This window comes from Carassius gibelio, chromosome B5, assembly GCF_023724105.1.
Source record: "Carassius gibelio isolate Cgi1373 ecotype wild population from Czech Republic chromosome B5, carGib1.2-hapl.c, whole genome shotgun sequence".
Taxonomy (NCBI): Eukaryota; Metazoa; Chordata; class Actinopteri; order Cypriniformes; family Cyprinidae; genus Carassius; species Carassius gibelio.
Window position 1 is genome coordinate 39,550,774 of NC_068400.1, and position 21,651 is coordinate 39,572,424.

The 21,651-nt window shown below is 36.2% G+C and overlaps 1 protein-coding gene across 3 annotated transcripts in view; it reads left to right on the forward strand.

Annotated features, from left to right (window-relative positions):
- LOC127957601 (teneurin-1) overlaps positions 1-21,651 on the forward strand; it is a 131,602-nt gene that overhangs the window by 52,449 nt on the left and 57,502 nt on the right. For all 3 annotated transcript variants that reach the window (XM_052556221.1, XM_052556222.1, XM_052556223.1), the window contains exons 4-5: positions 7,407-7,644; positions 12,036-12,274. In XM_052556221.1, the coding sequence (XP_052412181.1) occupies positions 7,407-7,644; positions 12,036-12,274 (477 nt within the window). The remainder of the gene's footprint in view (positions 1-7,406; positions 7,645-12,035; positions 12,275-21,651) is intronic.

The following is a 21,651-nucleotide window of genomic DNA, read 5'->3' on the forward strand; positions in this document are numbered from 1 at the left end:
GGACATGGGGTGGTGTGTATAACGAGCTCTTGTACCATCAAGATTTCTTTTCGTGAGACATTTAGAGTTCTACATATGGCAGGGAAGCGAATAACTGGCAGAAGATTTACTGTATGGGCTGTGTGCGCATGTGATAAAGTCTGTTGTAAATAGACTGTGTCGTATCTGATAAGCTCAATGAATAGAGGGCTATAAAACAGAGCAATGAATCTAGCCAGAAATTTATAGACACACACACATATTGTCCCGCTTTCATTCTTTTTTTTTTCTTTTTAGTTTATTTACTCTCTAGAGCTCAGGAACGTTTTTCAATGAGAGATCTGCCTATAATTGGAGCAGACATGGTTTTTTGATAAAGAAAAACAACTGCGACAAAGAAAGAAAAAAACGGAAGGATACAAGACAGATACAAGGTGCGAAAATAAAACACAGGGCTGATGTAAATAAAATAGGAGGGATGTTGAGTTGTAAAGTTTTATTGTGGGAGAGTTTGGGAAGCGTAGGGTCCTCTGGGGGCCTCCCGCTCCAGGGGCCGGTTGTTAGACTGCAGAGGTGCATGAAAGCAGATGCGACTTAAGAACAAAAGAAGAGCAGCCGAGCGAGTATGATGCAACAGGCTGGTGGGTAGGTGACACATCAGCACGTATAAAATCGAGGCAGGCCCTATCTCTGAGGTACCATGCCGGCAGTGGGAGAATATCCTTAAGGTTTCGCGGCATGAGTCACGGCGGCAAAGGTAGAGTCAAAGAGGCATTGGCGCATGAGTCACAGCTGCAGCAGATGTCTCGCTGAAACCCATCACAGAGACCCTGCACTGGGATTCACAGCAGATGTTTCTTTGTTTAGCAGTTTTCCTCAAGTTGCTAATATGCCAGAGCTGCAAGTGTGGTTGTGCACGCAGATCAGTGGTGTCAATCAATCTGAAAATAATTAAACACAAAATAATCATTGTGAGTAAATTGGGGGTGGAGTGTTTTTATGTGTGTGTGTGTGTGTGTGTTTTATGATGTGTGAACAAGACCAGCTGGTAAGGGTAAACAAAGATGAAAGCTCAGTTAAAGCCAGCGGTGCGCCCTTGAAATGTGTCCCTGTTGAGCCTGACTGAGAGGAAGTGAGTGAGTGAATTGAATGTTACACTTCATGAAACTTTGTGCTAATAGTGAAAAAAATCCTTTATCTTCTTGTTTTTTAAATTTACAATTCTTGCAAATACTGTAGTAGTAATTATAAATAACAGCTCAAGTTAATTAAAGAGATAACAAAATCTATTTATTTACTCACTCTCGTTTTAAATTAAATTTTTTACTTAAACTACATTTTGCTGGTTGCATTTCTCCATTCAGTAAGTTACCAAATGTAGTTCATGTTGTCACATGAAGCTATGAATGATTTTAGACTTAACAGTATAGTGCGCAAGTTGTATGGACCACTTTAATAATAAATTTAAGTGTACACATTTTTTATGTAAAAATAAAAGAAAATTATGTGGGTTTTTAACAACGTGTAAATGGTGATGTAATTGTAATTTTTGGATGCACTTTTCCTTTAAGTTTTAAACCCCTAGACAAAACAATAAAAATACAAGTACAATTTTAGCATATTATGTTAAAACTGAAAGCAATTGAAAGTTGAATGTAAGGACTGCAATTATATATTGCTTCTCTATAGATTTAAATGCAAGTATGTCACTAAAGTAGTTGCTGTTTGGTGTACTGTACCCCAAATATAAAATTTGAATTGCGTGAGAAGAACCTCAATAATTGTTACACTTTAGTATATAGACCAGTTCTCACTAACTAGTTACTTATGATGAGCTGGGGTGCACATAACGTTTTCTGCATGGTTCTCATAATAGCACCTGGAGAATCTCAAACGGCACATAGTGTGACCCATTTAATAAAAATAAATTAATAATAGTGATAATAATGTTATTGCAATTTATTTATTTATTTTTTGTAAAATATCATAATAAAGTTTGATTATTGGCTACTATTATATTTTAAAGTAAAAAGGGAGTATTAAAATATTTTATAATAAACGTAAAAATGAAATGCTAATAATTACTTACTTTAAAAATTTAAATAATTTTTTTTTAACTTCAAATCAGCAAGCTTTTATTTTGGTGGGTTGCCAGTAAGTACGTATATGCACTGCTGGGTTTTGCACTGCCAACTGAATAGCATCAGTAAATGAAAACGCCAGTGGATAGCCTAAATTTATGTTTTCAGTCCGAATATAAATCTTATACAGTATTGCAGTTTGTCGATTTGAACAGCTGTGGTAACAGCTGTGTCCACCATGTCGGTACACAAATGAGCGGTCTTAACTCATTTTCACAGCACAGTTTTTTTATTTTAGTCGTGTATGGGAGTTTTTAATGAGGCAAAAGTTGAACTTAATAGAGTGTTAATAGTGAGAACTGTGCCTTAAAATAATATTTGACCGTAATAGATAGATTCCTTTGAAAAGGTTAACCCCGCTAAAAGTTACTGTATGTGATCTGCATTTCATAGAAGAGATATTTGCATTGTATTTTTATAGTACTGTACACAAACAAGATTAAAGCTGTGCTTTTAGAGGCCAATTGTGGCTGAGCTATGATGGAAAAAATTCTAAATTTGTGTGTGCAAGTCTTGTAACATATTACTTAAAAATATACGGCTGAGTCTTGGGTATAAGCCATCGATTGGAGTTTTAAATGGGGGTATAATTTCAAGTGCCCAATCCGTCTTGTGGCGTGTAAAGTGAAACGAGGGATGTTTGTCAGAATTTGCCTTGGATCTATCGAGCATGTGTCATAATAAGGTGTCTTCTCTGACAGATGAAGATTTGAGGATGTGAAGGTGGTGGTGGGGGGTGTCATGTATCCGAGGAGACGGCTGTGGGCGAGATGGAACTGTAAATTTCCATAAGTGAAACAGATTGATTTTCTTAAAGTAATTTTGTAGTAAGAGGGATATTTAATAACGGTTTAATGGCTATAAGGTTTCCACCATCTCTCTCCCGCATACACACACATTACCATGCATTATTTTTTGATAAGTTGATCCTCTCTTGGTTTTTGTATCTGTAAGGAGAGAGTAGTGCATAATAAGAGCGAGAGAGAAAGGATTAGATAGTTCGAGAAAAAGGTGGAGAGCGCTCTTAGGGTGAGGATGAATTATATAGCTATGTATTCAGGCGTCTTCAGTGCAATCAGTGTCATACACACATTTAAATGTGTGTGTGTGTGTGTTTCCATGCTTGCCTCGTTCAGTCAAAGGTTTCTGCACTGGATTATGAGGGCCAAGCTCTGTTGCCATGGAGACCAGCCAGGTTAATGGTCCTTTACTGTGTGCGTGTACATGTGTGTGATCTCATGTGTTATAGTGCTTATGTGTGTTTGTTAGATGTGAATGCTGGGTTTTCTTTGTTTATGTCGATGTGTATGTTTGCAGCAGTTTTAGCGCTGCTCTGTACATGACACTGCTTCTCAAAATGACTAGGGTGAAAAAACAGTTGTGACACCGACACACAGCACACACACACACACACACACATACACTGCGCTGCACCTCTGCAAGAGTGATTATAGTTTTGTTTCATTCTTGTAAAGCTCATTATGATTGTGCAATGGTTTATGTTGTAATTAGGGATGCACAATATATTGTTAACCACATTTTTTTTAAAATGTATCAGCATCAGTAACTAAGAAATGTAACTCTTGAAAAGCACTTTCCATGTAAATCGGCTTTGCTTGAAGATCTCTTTCCTTTCAGTGCATGTCGGATTGACTAACATACGGCGACTGTGGATGTAATGATAGCAGAGCCAGCTGTATGCAGTCATGCATTAAAATGAACAGTTTAAGTGAACTATTTTAGAGGGGGGTAAGTTTACTTAATCTTGACTAACGATACTCTGAAGTGCATAATCAATAAATAATTAGCCATAAGGGGGTTCGTTTTCTTTTTCGGTTTTAAATAATTCCTTTTCGTTTAGACTCACTTGTAAAATATTAGGCCTACTCCTGTTTTAATCTCAGAACTGCATATGTTCACAGTATGTGCATTACTATTTATTCAAAATACTGAGACCATGCACAAACTGTTTCATTATTGTTATATAATAGCCAATCAAATTATAAATTAAAAACTCTCAAAGCTCTATACTCTAACTGAAGCATTTTTTTTTCTTCTTCCATGAAATATATATTCAACATTCCATATCTATTTTTTTTACTCTATAGTATTATGGTGTCTAAATTTAAGTCACACTTGTTGCAACTTCTGAAATGACTTCATTGTAATAAAAATGAGTAATACTGTGCATAGATAGATGGATGGATGGGTAGATGGGTAGACAGTAGATAGACGGATGTGTGTATTTGTGCATGCTGGTGTATCAGAGGGAAATGTCTCTGTGTTTTATTCGCTGCTGGATCGATGAAGAATGGTGCTTTGATTATATTATCTTCAGAGGTCTATTCCCATTCAAACCGTTGTGCATTTACACTGTCTAAAACATCATACATTCTCATAGATCAGAGACAGCCTAATTTAATCAGCAAATCCAATCTAAATCAATGCTGTTCGCTCTCAACTCCACAGCCAAGTGAAATACAATGTATTTCTAAGTGCATTAGAAAATGGAAAAGTGATCTCAAGAAGAGAAGGGTGTTTGCAGGGTGATCTTAAATCCAGTGCAGACTTTTGGGAGATTTTTTGTGTCGTATATGTGCTTATTTGTGTGGATTCCGTTTCTTTTGCCCACAATCACATCAGCTTGTATTGCCATTGTGGCTTTGCATTAGAAAGTGCAAAATAGTTTTTAAAGAGTGTTAATTTGAGTTGATTTGATCTCGTTTCTGAGGTGATGGAGAGAGTAAAAGAGCTCTGGTGTAATGCAATCCCAGAGCTTTAAGAGTGAGGTTTCCTAATTGAATTTGTTCGGCTGCTCTCTTTGTGTCTGGGTCCATTCATTCAGATTGAGATTTAGAGCTTTGTGTAGACGTGTGTGTGTGTTTGTGTGTGCGTCTTTGTCAAATCTCCAAATAGAAAGTGTTCTTCTCAGATTAGGAAGTCATTTTGGCTCTCAGAAGAGATTAGGTGAAAGGCATGAAGTGAAAGGACAGAAAGTAATAAAATAATAAAGAAAGAATCTCTTGCTCACTAAAACAGATAGATAACCCTGGAATGGAATTAGAAGGTAAGGATCAAACGCTTTTGTGCGCATTTGTGTTTGTGTGTATTTATAGTTTAGCAGTAGGTGTAAGACCCTGAGCCTCATTTTAAATGAAAGAGAAGAGAAAATGATGGAAAAACACAGCATGTGCGCAGGTGCTGCAACATCAGATGAGTTTCTGTGATCTCGGTGGAGACAGATGCAGACACTTGTAGATGCTTTTTGTGATGCTTTTAAAAACCATTCAACTTGTTGTAATTCAAGTAGAAGTATTAAACTTAAGTATCCTAAAGTAAAATGTGTTATATAATTAATTGAATCTTGTATATTTCTGAATGCTATGTCCTAATATAATTGTCTTTTTATAGCTATAATGCAGTTCTTATAGTATACACTGTATAGCATAGTAATTGCTACTTTCAGTAAAAGCCAGTCATAAATTCCACGTCAATAACAGATTTTTGTGTTGCTAGAAAGTACCAGAAGCTTGACAGAATGTTGTATGCCAAATGTTCTATGTGCTTGATTTATTTTATTTTATTTTTTCAGTCTTGCTTCAAAAGCTTGAAATGGTTGAAAACATTTTTACATTTATGTGAATTAGTTTTGAGGGGGAGGGTGAGTGGGAAAGTGTATGTTGGCCTTTTTATATATATATATATATATATATATATATATATATATATATATATATATATATATATATATATTTATATATATATATATATTTCAATGCAATATTGCCCAATTTACATATAGGCCGAATTAAATTTTCTTCCCACAAAGCAATAAAAAAATGGATAAAAATTTCTACTTATTCTAATAGAACAGTATAAGATACAATTCTGAAAAAATAAGTAGCTATAAAATTAAAGTACAAAATATATATACATGTATAAAATAAAACATAGAACATAAAACATTGATTATAATAGCATGCATTATTAACAACATAGGCCTATAAACATCTAACAGTGTTATTAATGACATACTGTGTATGTGAGAGGCTCCTGTATGAACATAGCAACAAAAAAACAAAAAGAAGATGGAGTAAGACATTACTTGAAACTGTAAAGGGTTTATTTTTATGCGTACTCACAATAAGAACAAAACGCCATTGTAAAATAAAGAAAAAAACACAGAAGGCACTTTCAGCCATCTCTGGCTTGGCCGTAAAAATGAAGCAAAACAGACTGTTATTTCTTTTTGCTTTGTTAATTTGTTAATTATTTCACTGAAACATATTTTGTGTAGACTTATTTATTTTATTCCTTTCATGTCATTTTATTCGTTTTTTCTCCTGTTGTTTATACGCATACAAAACTAAGCAACTGAAAAGAAAAACATTTATTTTTAATGGGTCACATAAACTAGTCCATTGTAATTTAGGTTGCTGATGAGCTTATATTTCCCATGAATAAAAGAAAAGTATTTGCTTGAGTAATTTCCATCATATTTATTGACAGTATAGACAATGATTGAGCTCAGCAAATGTGCTCAGTGCGCTCATATTTGTGTAAAAATTGAGAAAATGAAATGAGAGTTTATTTGTTTTTTTGTTGTGTTTTAGAAAGGTCCCAAATAATGTAACTTTCTCGGTGTGACAATTTTAACAGATTGATGTTGTTGTATTATTTTTGTAGTTGGATAGACTTAAAAACCGCTAGACAAGTGTGGTGGCACAGGCCAAAATCACAGGTTGTGATAACTTATTTACAATTTCACATACTCTGGTAATCTTTGTTCTGTCTTTCTGTTAAATAATAGTTTATCCAACATATATAAGAAAAGGTAAAGGAAAAGGACAGAGATGTGTACTCTATTCGTTGACACTTTCAGTATCCATTCACCAGTGCATCTTATAATGTATAAGTAATGTATATTAAGAGTACAATTCAGCATAATGCGCATGATAACACATTAAATAACTCAGGAAATTGGATGCTGATTTTGCATTTTAATGCATTATACTTTTATATAGTTATGAGGCTACACAAATGATTACAAACTGTAGGACATTGACATGCATTAAGAATGGCTTTATAATCATTATACATTTATGCTGAAAAGTGAAGTGTTACCAAAGGTTTTTTGAGTTTGACAAGAAAATAGAGTCTGAACGATTTTTTAAAAGAATCCATTTCTCTTTCAGGAAATGGACGCTTTGAAGACTATCATTAAATATTATAATTACATCTCTTTTCCTCCTGCTCTTTCTCTCTTTCTTATCTTTCCCTTTCAAGATTTGCCTTCCAGCCCTGTGGCACAGTTCAGCTTTCGTCCGCTGCCCCCTCCTCCTCCGCCGCCCCACGCGTGCACCTGCGCTCGTCCAGCACCGGCTCCCCTTCCAGAGGTGGTGCAGAGGAGCACGCTTCCCGCCCGGTGCCAACCGCTGGATTCTGGGAACAAAGCTGGACAGGATGACAACGGGCAGACACACAATACATGGGCACTGAACAGCAACATACCACTAGAGACCAGGTGAAATACAAACACACACGCACATTGTTTTTTCCATAGTAGTGGGCTCTTTCCATCGGACTTCTATTGTTTTATACTGAGGAAATTATGTTTTGTGTCCCATTAAACTACATCTGCATTTGAACATTTTCATTAAGACATTTAGTGTTTTGTAAAAACATTTTTCCCCGGTTCTTCATTGACATCCACTTGGTGTGCAAAAATTGGCACACACACACACAGACTCTATTTTTTAACCTCAAGCAACCAAGTTAAACAACTTTCAAAAGAAAAACCCAAGTAATTTTTTAATGTTAAGCCTGGATAACAAAACAGTCAAAGGAAGGACTAAATCTTCAAGAGAAAGAGAATATGCATGAGTATATGTGTTTGTCTGTGGACAACAGATGGAGAGATATTATGATGATGATGATGATGAAGAAGATGAAGATTGAGGGTTGACATTCTCTTCTGAAAAAGAGAAATGGAAGAGTAAATAAATGATGAAGGATAGACATGTCTGCTTTGAGGGAGGAATGAAGCTGTCTTCCTGGGGTGATTGTCTTACACACACACAAACCCCAAAGATATTGATGAAAATGAAAGCGGCGTGCGTGTGCATACATATGAGCGCGTGTACAACGGCTTTCCTAGATTTCCAGCAAGGTGAGTTTGGCAGTAGCGGTCAAACTTATTTCGACTGAGAACTTGAACAAACAACCGCTGAGTCACATATCCGCTCTGATGCCGATAGCTTAAGAGAAGTTTATTGTTTTCTGAAGATTTGCCACGTTGGTTAAGCATGTAAGGCTCTTTGTCACGGTGTGATGAAATAAAGCCACCATTATACAAACAACACCTAATAACAGATTTTAAGTGTTCTCAACTACACTAAGCACCGCGGCACCTTTTCTAAACTCTCCACAAGCAGCAGGCAGCAATAGAATATTTATGCTTGTGGCTATTAGAGGAATGCTGGGTAATTTAGCCCTTCCGTATTATTCCAGCAGCTCCTGTCCTGTTTTTCAAACATCACTTAATTGCTGTTGAAAGGAGACTGAAGCGTCTGAAAGAAGCCGGCAGTAGGAGTGTAGACATGTAACCTCACTTGCTTACAGTTTCCGTGGCTGTGCACTTAGCTTGAAACAGGGCACAGAGTGAATGTCGCCTATTCGGATGTTGTCTTTGAGATTTTGGGGGTTAAAGAAAAGCAGATTTACCAATTTTGTAGAGTGGTTCGAAAAATCCTGCCAACTGCTGCAGGACAGTCCTCAGGTTAAAGGGTTGCGTGAATGATTCTGGCCGATTTTAAACAGCAGTTTGAGCCCGGCGCCCGATGACATTGGCGTTGTGTCATCGTCATAGTGATGGCTATACCTGCTGACATGTTGCTCTCTCCCAAATGAACTTTCTCAATTAAATCTGGATCAATAGACCAACATTAATGCACAGAGGAGAATCACTCCCATCAGCATATTACTCCGAACACTCACTGATTCAGTCGCCATATGCTGCATATGCATTGTATATGTCAGTTTTTTTTTTTGTCATTCATATGCAATTGTGCTTAATTGATTTTAAATGACCCCCTCCCCCAAAAAAAGTTGTCCAGTTATTATGCATAAAATAATATATGAAATAATGTATTTTTCTAAATGCATGTACTATACCTGTACCCAACTTGATTTTAGATGTGCACACCTTTTTGATATTTTTCACACAAAAAATACATTGAAATTAATATTGATATTTAATATAAAATATGTTTCATATATTAAAATATGGCTTAAGTAAGTATTTTAATATATAATATATATTGAAACATTAATGTTTTTTGAATCAAGTTGAATATGCTCTTTTTTATATACAATGGAGATGCATGATAATCAATTAAAAGTACTTTTTTATGCCTTATCTTGCATTAGCCATGTTGTCACTAAAGATTTATTTTAATCTGAGATTGTTTCACAGTTTTCCAAAGTGTTTGATATTAAAATCAGCCACACACTGGCCATGCGAATTCAAGGCTCTGAGATTTCATTTAGAAAAGCAGCCAGTGGAATAGAATTTATTTTGAGACTGTAGAAATCTGATTTGTAAAACTGTGATCCCCCATGTTCACACCTGCTCTTTTCTTTCTCTCTTTTTGTCTTGTTTACCTTCATTCTCTTGTTTTCTGCGTGTTAATTGTTATTTATTTATTCTACAGTAAATAAAGACAGGATTAGTTCTGCGTGTCTAAGTGTGAAATTAACTTTCTCTTTTTAATGGCTGAGGTAAACTGTCATTTTTCTCTCAGTCTCAAGCCTCATTTTACCATTGCATGCTCGTTTTAACCTCGTTTCAGGGCTTTGTATGGCATTCCTGTAAGACACTCTAAACAAATAACCAAAACTTGCATCTGTGTTTCTGGGTGTATTCTCACCTTTAGTACTTACATTTTATGTATTTAGCAGACACTTTTATCAAAAGCAACTTACAGTGCATTCAGTATATACATTTTTCACCAGTATGTGAGTTACCTGAGAATTGAACCCACAATCTTTTGCGCTGTTAATGTAATGCTCTACCCCTGAGCCAAAGGAACTACTTGACTTTCTTTATATATGACCCTGAAACAGTATCTGTTCTTTTCTTTTGTATCCCTTGGCAGAAAATATTTTTTAATTAGGATTGCTAATTTAACACATTCTTTTCATACAATTAATCATATAGAACTATAAATAAATAAAAAATACACTTATTTGATGCTGACAAACTGAATTTTGCTAAAGTGATTGATATGGAAAAAATAGACAATATATGTCCATCTACTGGCACTTTTTGCAATACCTCAACAAAATTTTATTTCCAATTAATTTTAATATATCCTATTAATTGACGAATCCAATATTTTTCATGATCTATCCAATTAATTGTCCCATCTGCACAAAATGTATTACATTTTATTAAAATTGTTCATCTGTTGTCAGCCATAATTGTATTTTTATGTACAGTGGTTTTGTGAGTCTCCTCATGTAAGAGCGGTCAGGTTTTGCTAACTTTGTAGGGCCCAAATGTCCCCAGAAATATAGTAAAACCTGAAACGACCTATTTTGTGGGGACCTTTGGGAAGACACAACAATGAAAACAGCACCATAAATGGACTAAACAGCGTTTCAATAAAAATCCAAAAATGCCAAAAGCTGTGTGTTGGGGTGCAGTTTTGTTCTGGGGGTAGTAATTAACTTAATTTTAAAGAACAACAGATGGGTAGCCTCCATTATAATATAAACAAAGACGCATCTGTGTGTGTCTGTGTGTGTGTGTGTGTGTGTGTGTGTGTGTGTGTGTTCAGTCATCATCTTCAGTCAGTATCGATGTCATCATGCTTTTTTTTGTCTCATCAGCATATGAACTTGTAAATGTGTTTAGACTGATCTACCTTTCAATGATTTTAGTCCTTTTTATCGATTGACCCTTTGTGTCTTTGGAAGAGTTGTCCAGCTCTAGCTGATGTTGCAAAGACATCAATTGCTGTAGAGAATCCATGTGTATCTTGGGAATTTGAAGATCTGTCTTCTGTTGCCTTTGGGCTTTTAAGCTAAAAGCTGTAACCAATTTTCCCATGGCTATCTGTCAATCTGTCTGTCATCGTTATGACATGACTAAACGGCCATGTGTCTGTGCCCATGTGTTAGCCTCACAGACTAACTGAACTAGTCACATGTCAGGATAAAAAAAAAAAACTTTTGGTTTTAAAATGAAAGAATAACTACAAGAACTCGGGTGTCCTGCAATTAAAAATTAAAAATTTAAATTATTATGTATGCAGTTTTTTTAATCACATTAATTAAGATATAAAATTAATTCCTTTATTTTTTACACACCAACAGACTGTTTTAGTGAATTTCAAAAAAGCAAAGATATGGTTCAAATGGTAGAGAGATGGTAGAGTATGTACAGCATACACCTAAAATAGAAAAATATTACCCCTATATTTATATAAATTTCAACTTGAAATCTTAATATAGAATTCATTGAGGTAGTTTGTTTTTATTTGGTAACCGCCCACCATCGTAACGTTACTGATAGGACTGTGCATCTCTGAGTGAATTGTTTTTAAGTAGGCACCTTTTAATTACTCTAAGAATGGACTCCTCTGTGTAATTAATATCATAATTAATCTAAAGGATGTTATCTATTAATAATGGCTCATTAATCTCTGGTGCTAAATATCTGTAATTAAATGCACGTGAGAGCAAATGACTCCAATTAGTAACCAAAGCAAGTGAGAGTGATCACACACTCCGATCGCACCTTTCTCTTTTTTTTCACTCTATTTGCTCTCTCTCTGTCTCTCAGGTGTGATTTGTTTTTCTGAGGTATTCGTAATGAAATTGACTGATAAATCAACTGTCTTTCCTTTCTAGGCACTTCCTGTTCAAGCATAGTTCAGGTTCGTCTACCATTTTCAACGCGGCCAATCAGAATTACCCTCTGACATCCAGCACGGTGTATTCGCCGCCTCCGAGGCCTCTACCCAGAACCACCCTCTCCAGACCGCTCTTCTCGTTCAGCAAGCCCTACCGCTGCTGTAACTGGAAGTGTACGGCTTTGAGCGCCAGCGCAATTACGCTGACTCTCGCTCTTCTGCTGACGTACATCATCGGTGAGTGTCTTATCTCTCCACCTCTATGTCTCTCTCTCTCTCTCTCTATCTCTGGCTGCTGTCGTGCTGGTTGGGGTCATATGGAATTAGCAGAACTCACACTGTGAAAAACTCTATTAGAGGGATGAATATTTATGAACGAGGGATGAGGGAGAACGAGAGATGAAAGAGTAAATATCCCACAAGGCCGTTCAGAGGTTAATGGTGTTAAAGTTTTGTTTAGCCAAGTCACCATATGTGTGTGTGAAAGAGAGAGAGGTGCTTATGCACCTTAGTGTACTGACTTGATTTTCTCCGGCTTTCTCCCTCTCACAGGCATTTCTCTTGAAAATCTCACTAAAAAAATGATATGTGTTTTACAGAAAAACATTAGGGTAAAAGGTTTCATCCATTAATGTTTGAAAGGCTGCAGTTAATAAAGTTTCTGGTCAGAAGTTCACACGGCAGCCTCTTAAACACTAATCATGTGTCTGGGAGTTTGTTTCTCGCTAATGAAACGAGGACCTCTGCAATTCCCAAACACGTTATAATGACTTCTTGACAATCTGACATTTATGATGTTCATTTCTGTTCTACAATGTGTATATCTGTTCTGAACACATTCCATTTGGAATTATGGCTTCCCACAGAACAACTTAATTTTTTATACAATAACAAAGCGTAAATGGAATTATTTTCAATGGTTGTTATCAATGCTGACAACAACAACAAAAAACATTGTACTGCCTAATATTTGTGTGAAAACCATCAGGATTCCTTAATAAATATAAAAAAAATTTTTATTTGAAATATAAATGTTAAACTGTCCTATCTGATCAGTTTGATGCAACCTTTTTAAAAAAAAGTATTAATTTCTTTAAAAAAATATTCTCATCCAAACTTTTGAATGATGTGTATTATAATTATTTTGCTAAACAGAAATTGCACTGCAGGTCAGCAGATGAATATCGAACACAGTATTTTTTAAGTGAATTTGTGTTTGCATACATTCTGCAGATGATGTCAGTTTTTTAAATGTTAAAAAATTAGTCATGTTATTCACAACTTTTAATTTTTATTTTTTTTTCTGTTATGACAACTTTAGCCTCAAGATGGCACATTTTAGTATTTAGGTGAACTATTCCATTAATTATGCCAGAGCAATGGTTTGCTAGATGTATGTGTGTGTGTGTGTGTGTGTGTGTGCTCTGGAGATGAGCCGTTAATGATCGTATGGCCGTCTTTCACCCCATCGTTAGTGGCACCCTGTCTAAACAGATGCAATCCGTCTATTTGTCTCTTGGCTTTCATTCTTATCTAACAATCTAAATGTGTTCTCAGTTCATTTTCTGGGCAAATGAAGGGAAGCAAAGGACTAAAGGGAATAAAGATAAAGAGGAACATAAAGAACGAATGAATCCGCATACTGAACAAAAACTTTTGTCCTGTCGAGTAAAAGCATCAACGATGAGAAGAAAAGGATCCATAAAACATGGTGACTGAAAACGTGACTGTGTTGTGTGCAGGTGATGAAGTCTAATTTAACTGGCCAGCAGGCGTATCGTAAATAACCAATCCGAAACGTCCCATTGTCTATTAGGTTAATGTTAGGGTTGGGTTAAGGTTAGCATCAGGGGAATATAATTCTCCACTAAATCTTCAGGCTATGGCTTTCTACATTGGTTATTGGGTTATAAAATCTGTGGAATGGGAGCAAAAACAAAAACCTTATTTTATTTTATTAAAATATATATTTTTTGCATCTATGTTTTGTGGTAGTGCTTGCAATATTCCTTTATACACAGTACAGAAACAGTATTGTTAATTGGAGCTGTGTCTAATATACTGTAGGTAGCTACAAACATTATCAAATTAGTCTTAATATAAAAAAAAAAACAGAGGGTGAGATGTGTGTAATTTTATGGATGATGGGCTTTAAATGAAGTTTAATGGAGTTAAATCATAAGAGCTTTTTGCTGAATTCTGTTCAGGTGTGAGTATATAATTATTAGAGAAAGAATAAGTGACAGTATGGAGTTCACCGTTTAGATTAAGGTCAGATGTTTTAATAGAGTGTTTATCCTAAGAGAAGGGTTTTAATTGGTCTGTGTGTATGTTTAATTGAATGAATTTAATGAGGCTGTATCGTCTGGCCCCACCACCATTTTTACTTTAACAAGCACACGTTAGCTACCAGACTTGCACACTCTATGAAGACATTAAGTAGGGTGTGAATGTGTGTGTGTTTTTGTTATGCCCTAATTGAGTCAAGGACCCTGCAGGGACAGAGAGAGTGAGAGAGAGGCAATCAATAATTGTTGATGAAAATGTATCAAAGGCATTGAGTGAATCTATGTGTGTGTGTTTGTGTGTGTGGCTTTTAGACTTTTAGACATTATACTTATTTTCTGAACGTCATGATGCCTTGCCCCATAATAACAGAGCGACGCACAAAAGATTTCATTTTGTGTGTGAGTCTTTTGGGTGTGTGTCAAAGGTAGGTGTCTGCGGTGAGCGTTGCTCACTTTGGAGGGATAAATGGGAGGTGTTTTTGTATGAGTGCAATGACCCAGATAGCTGATAGTATCCAGGGGACTAAGTAAGATGCTTTCAGCGAGAAGAACCTCCATCCATCCAAACTAAGAATGTCAGCACAAAAGGTAAAATGTACAGCCACATCAGCTAGGCTTTAATTATCCTGATTTATTGTGCTAAAGTGACTTCAAAATCTGTCAGAAGAGATGTCAGAAATCAAAGATAATATTGTAGTTTCAAATTTGTCTGTGTATGTGTATGTGTGTGAGTCATAATTTAGTTTTAATTATAAGGAAGCATTTTTTGACAGCCATTTAGCAAAGCCTACATTACATTGTAACACGACAGAAAGAAATGAGCAGATCTTGTTGCTGTAATGATTTTCATTTGGCATAATACTGTATATACACCAATAGGCATTGGTGATTAAAGGTGGGTGGTTATATGTTAATGTGTCTGCCATCACATACAGAGATTTCAGGATAAGCCATTTTTATCGCTGAATTACAATATATGGTATTTTTGAGTTTTGAGTTCTAAAAGTTTCTTTTTTATTTTATTACAGTGCACTGAACTCTTATTTCAAAAGCTCAAGGAAAATTCGATCTCTCTTTATGTGATTCCTTTAAACCTGCTTCATAAAATAAACAATAGAGAAAAATAAAGTGAACTCTCCTCCACTTGAGTCTCCAAAAGGGTCCTTGGCATCAAACTTTGAAAACCCCCTGGCTTATGTGACTAAACGACTGGCTTTAGAGATTAACTGGACAACCTCATTTATTCCACAAATTATTTTGAATGGATGTGGATTTACTGAATCTAATAGTGCTAAAAATCTGCTGGTTAATGATGGAGCAGTGCAGGACTGGAGTAGATGGACCTTGGCTGGACTGAATGAGGTGAGGCAGGATGTTGATGGGCGTGGCAAGCTTAGACTGGGCGTGGCATTATAAAAGAAGGCGGGGCAGACTATACACAACATTAAAAGCAAACAATGCCATGCAGCAGGAAGCAGTAGACATATGAGTGCGTGTGTGCGAGTAGTTCTCACTCTGGTGAATCTAGCATCTGCTGCTGTATTATTCATTTTCACTTTATACACACATTCTGTTTCTGATGTTTCCTTCTACCTGACACATGCATAATACAGCAGCCACATATGTGATCTATATGTGCACACGCATATACATCTTTCAACTAGAGCTGTCAGTCTCTATTAAATGCTTCAGTGCTATTCAGTTCTTTCATCTTTCATAATAATGTAATGTATTTTAATCAGCCTTTTTAAAGGATTTTCACAGCAAATATAGATATATACAAATAATTTGATTAATTAGTGACTGTCCTAGTTTTCACACACACACGCACACACACACAGGCTCACTAATGATCTTTTGCTATTTTGCTAATTTGGAGATGTGAAAAGGACTTAATGGCTTCAAAAGCAGTTGAAAATGGATGCATGTTTATGGATCATCATGTGTCTTTTATGATCAAAACATTAGATCAATGGAAAAAAAACCCTCTGGAACCCACAAGCCCCCACTCAGCAGAGCGGCTTTCTGCCATTTCCTTTAAAAGGGAAGAAATCAAACAGTTGCTTTTTCTGTGTATCTGTGTGTGTTTGCATGATTGTTTCCAGAGGAGAAAGACACACCCTTAGGCTAAGCAGTGGGGGGTTTAACTGATGGATAGGAAGACATGTTGTTCAGAGAACACGTATTCCCTTGCATTTATATGTGATTGTCTTTGTGAGTGGAATGCCAGTTGCCACAGGGATCTATCCAAATAAACCGGCATTTTAAAGGCTGTACTTAAAAAAATTAAACAGGTTGAGAGGTGAAGCTGTTTTAAGGTCTTTTGGTTACAGCTCATTTAGAGTGATTGGATGACTTCAGTAATATGTTAGTCTGTGTGTAAGGAAACAAGATGAGAGAAGTTTAATCAGATAAAGCTTAATCTCTGCTTCATTCTTTCTGCTTTGGAATGTTTCTGCATATTTAACTGCAGATGTTTTCTGCATTTTTAATAGGCACTAACACTATTGCAATACTATATTGTTTATTTAGTATATTTTGCCTGCTCATTTCCCCTTATATTTATGCTTTGATGACCTTAGGCAACATGTAAAAAAAAGTTCTCAAAACTCTAATAATTTAAAATGATTGTTAAATATAATCTTTAGCAAATCTCAAAATGAATATGTATTTGAAATACATTTGTTTCATGCTAAGTATACTACAAATACATTTACTGTACATATTACTTACTTAATAAAAATACCGGTAGCACTTTATTTTACAGTCCTGTTCCTCATGTACATACTATGTACTTATTATAGTAATTACAATAACTATGTAATAACTAGGTACTACCCCTGAACCTACCACTAAACCTAACCCTACCCCATGTAGTTACCTTGTGTTACCAGAACTTTCTTAGATAAATACACTGTAAGTACACTATAAGTACATGTTAGTACACGTACTGTAAAATAAAGTGCAACCAAAATAGCCTGTAATTGTACTTGTGTCATTCTAAAAATTTGCTAAATAGATTTTTTTTTGTTCTTAATGTACTTTAATAGTGTGGAAATAGTGCTGAAATCCAACTAAAGTATATACAGATATACAGCTTTAACAAAATAATGAATAAAAAGCAAGATAGTTGAATTGCACAGCTCAGAATATTTGGTCTGGAAGAATTAGATAAAACATTTTGAGTTCTTACTGAAATCTCAGTTGAAATCTGGCTCCCAATTGCAGATTTTGGGATCTTGGCAAATCTGAATCTCAAGTGATAGACGTACAAGATTAAGAGGGTACTTTTTACTTTCTCTCCAAATAAACCACTCTTTCTCTCTCTTTTTGCTTTCCATTTAATCTAATTACTTCTAGGAGAAACAATTGAGATTTGCATATATTCATTTAATAGACGCTTTTATCCAAAGCGACTCGCAAATGAGGAATACTTATACAAAAGCAATTCATCCTAGCAGTACAGTAATTGAAAAGTGCCACAATAAAAAGTTTCAAAATTGCTCAGAAGACTACAAAGTACAAGCTATTACAGAGATATAAGTAAGAAGGTAGAGAATGGAGAGTTTTTTTCCATTAACAGTTGTGAGTTGTTTCTTTGGAGGTAGAGAGGGATTTAGCTCTTCTGATGGTGTCAGGTGGAGACGATCATTCCACCATCAAGGTATATTGAATGTGAAGGTTCGAGAGAGTTGTTCTCCACCTCTTTGTGCTGGTACCGTGACTCTCTCTCATCGACTGCAGATTTCTGGAGGGAACATTGATTTACAGAAGTGAGAGGAGGTAGGAAGGTGCAGATCCGGTGAGCGTCTTGAACTTGATGCAGGCAGCAACTGACAGCTTGTGGAGTGAGACATGGAGAGACATAACATGTGATCTCTTGGGTTCATTGAAAACCAGATGCACTGCTGCATTCTGAATCATTCGCAGAGGTTTGATTGTGGCTGAAAGAGCATTACAGTAGTCCGATCATGTGAGCTTTGGCATGGAGTTGTGTTGCATGCCTGAACAGGAAAGGGTTTAATTTAAAGAGGTTTCAGTTCTACTCGAGAGTGAAGTGTGTAAATTCTGCATAATAATTAAATTATAATTCATGGAATCTGTAGATCAAGCTGGGATAGAAGGCGTTTTAGCATCAAAATAATGACATGCATCATCATTTGATGCACCTTTTGACAGGCATCTCATCCCCATTTTGTGTATTTTTCTCCTTTTATCTGCCAGCTTCTGCACAGTGTGTGCAACTGAATGAGAGTATGCGTTCGCAGATTAATTCCACTTCATTTGCATTCGTCAGTTCGCAGTCAGCTTTTATCAGCAGCAGTCACTTGTCATTTAGCAGGCTCCTTTGAACCAGGGTGATGTACAGTGCTCTGGGTGCACAAACAGTCCTGCTGAAGAAACCCACAGTTTAGGATCTCTCCTCTGCTTTGCTTCTCACCCTGGGTTTAGATGGTTGTGTTTCTGGCTTACATAATTAACTACAAAAAATTCAGTTAACGCAATTGTAAATTGTAATAACATCATGCAATTGTTATGATCCCACATATTTTTGTTAAAATTATTGAATGTAACATTTGCAAATATTGGCATCGGCCGATTAGTTTTTCTGCTTGGCCGATGTGTTCAACTTTTATTTTGACTGCGCGCCAGACTTTTATTTTGACGGCGCTGAGAGTGGCTCTGTTTCACTGAATTCACAAAATACAATGTACCACTGTTAACTGATATACATACTGTAAATTGACTCACAGATGTAGTTTCATTTATTTATTTTTTCGTCAGTCGAACACTTGTGATTTCTCACACTAAACACAGATGTTTTTTTTACTGAACCAGTTCAGATAGCTATCTGAGCCCCTCTTAAACCTGAAACACTAGAATAGGCCTACACGGGAAAAGGGTTTTGTGGTTTGCCCATTTGCCCTCTTCCCAGCATGCACTGGGGTATAAATAATTAATATAATTGCATTTGTTTGCCAGTTTTATTTACATTGTTGTTATTGATTGTGTTCGTATCATGTTTGGTAAGTAGATGTTTTTTTGATTTCAGACTTTGATTTTCTGTTCTTCGACTTAAAACCACAATTTAATTGAGTGTTAGCCTGAGGTCTGTGTGTGGCTTTTTAAGGTATTTCTTGTGTCGTGTAAGTCTTCGATTTCAGTAGTTTTTCTCCATGCATATTTCTTGTAATACTTAACCAGGTTACAATGACAACTATGTTTTATTTATGATTTATTTTTTAGCCATTTACTGTTTTATTTTTTCCTTCTTTCCATGTTTATTTATACTTTCAAATGGTTTAGTGAAGCTGTCTTACATAAGAAAAGGAAGAGGTCTAAAATATGTTTGTCTGATAGCAAGATACATTAAACTGACAGTCTTTCCAGTCATCAAAGATTGTCCTTTTTTTTTGCATTCAGTCTCCTCCATACAAGTTTTCCATGAATACAAAGAAAATGAGAGATTTATACTAGCAATCATCTCAGTCAAGGGTTAAAGATAGGTAGCATTTTTCCCCCCTTTCCTTCAAAAAAGAGGAGTCTATGTTCTCTCCTTACTAAAAGGGAGGGTTTATCTTCTCCTCTGGAGGAGAAGGGCCTTATCTTTTCCTTAAAACATTTGTCTTGTGTCTTCACTTTAAAGTCAAGGAGTTATCTCCGTTGGGCAAAGTGTCGAGGTCAGGCTACGGTGGCGTCCTCTGGAAATACGAGCCAGTGGAATGTTCAATGCGAAGCATTTTTACATCATTTCAACAAGCGACGATCAATTCACACAAACTCTCCTCTCCTGTCATTGGCAGTAAGCCCCTCCCTCAGATGCTGTCCGCCCAAGCCTCATAACTGCTCTATTAATTTAACCTGAGCCGCCCGTCTACAGCATTACTCATCTAAACAACATTTCCATCATCTCTGAACAGCACCTGGATGCGAAAACGTCCGCCTCCTGCCCGTTACATCCCCTAATTCAATATCTTCCCGACCATTCTCTCTAGATGTCCTGTGGGGGATCGGGTTTTTGCCCGGATGCAGAGCTTGTGCCTTTTTCAACATTGACTCGCCGCCACTTCAGCCAGCCCACAAAAGCTCATTGTTCTCATTGACCGATAGCCAGGACAAACAATAAACGAATCCATTTCTTTTAGGCCAGCTTTCTAGCTGAGGATATTAACAAACTGTGTCGTGACGGTAAACTCAGAGAGCTTAACCATTGCTCAGTCTCAGGGCAGTCTGCTATTCAGCATCAAGGTTAAAGTCGGCTTTGATGTATGTGGGACTTTTGTCTAGTGAACAGCTCTCAGTCCTTTCCTGTCAAATGCATCTCTTTGTCTTTCTCTTTATCTCTCTCTCCCTTTTTATTCTCATGCACGGGCACACGCAAGCGACACGTCTCGTAGTCAGTGTTGTATGTTTCCAGCTCTACAAATCATGTTAAAATCTGTTGATTTAACAAAAGCCTTGATAAATGGTGTCCTTCTTGCTTTCTATTTCTCGCTCACTTTCAAGAGTGCTGAATCCTTCCCGATAGTCCATCTTGTCGAAAGAAAAGTGGGAGAGAAGGGTCAGAGAGAAAAATGGCAGAGAGAGAGAAGGGGAGAGACAGAGATTTTTCTCTTCATTAGCGGTTGTAAAGAGAGAACTAGCGGAGAGGTTAGAGGTTTTAAGGGATCGATGTTTGCCGTTCAAGGCTCGGAGTCCTGTTGAGGAAAGAAATGTGGCCTCCGTGGAATTTATGAGACCTTCCAGACGTGCACCTTTAAAGAGCTTTGTGATCCCATACACACACATGCACACAGGACAGCTCTCGCTCAAGCACACACACCTCTGGAAAGCTTTGGGATGTCATCGATCTGTCCATCTATCAATTTCTTTTCTGTCAATCTCACCCACCTTCTTTCTCTTGTCCTGTGTGAAGCGCTCTTCTTTTTTTCTAATCGGAGAAGTAAACTCTAACAAATTGGGTAAATAATGATTTTTTTTTCTTTGCTTTATGAATGTCACATAAAAACAGTTTTGAAAGCTCTTACCATGTTTAAATGATTAACCCTTGCCAAAGACCAAGACTTTTATTCTTAAAATATGAACATTTCTGAAAAACATATAATTACCTGTTGACAAATGGGATAATCTAAGCAATGAAAAAAAAAAATGTTTATATTATATTTAAAATATTATACGTAATATAATTATTACACTGTATTAGAAAAATTATAAATTTGTTGTGTGAAAATACATTATTTTCTTATAATAATCTGAGTAAATATTTCACTCAACTTTCACTTAATCTTTTAAATTGTAAAAAATATTGGAAGTTTTTTACAGTGT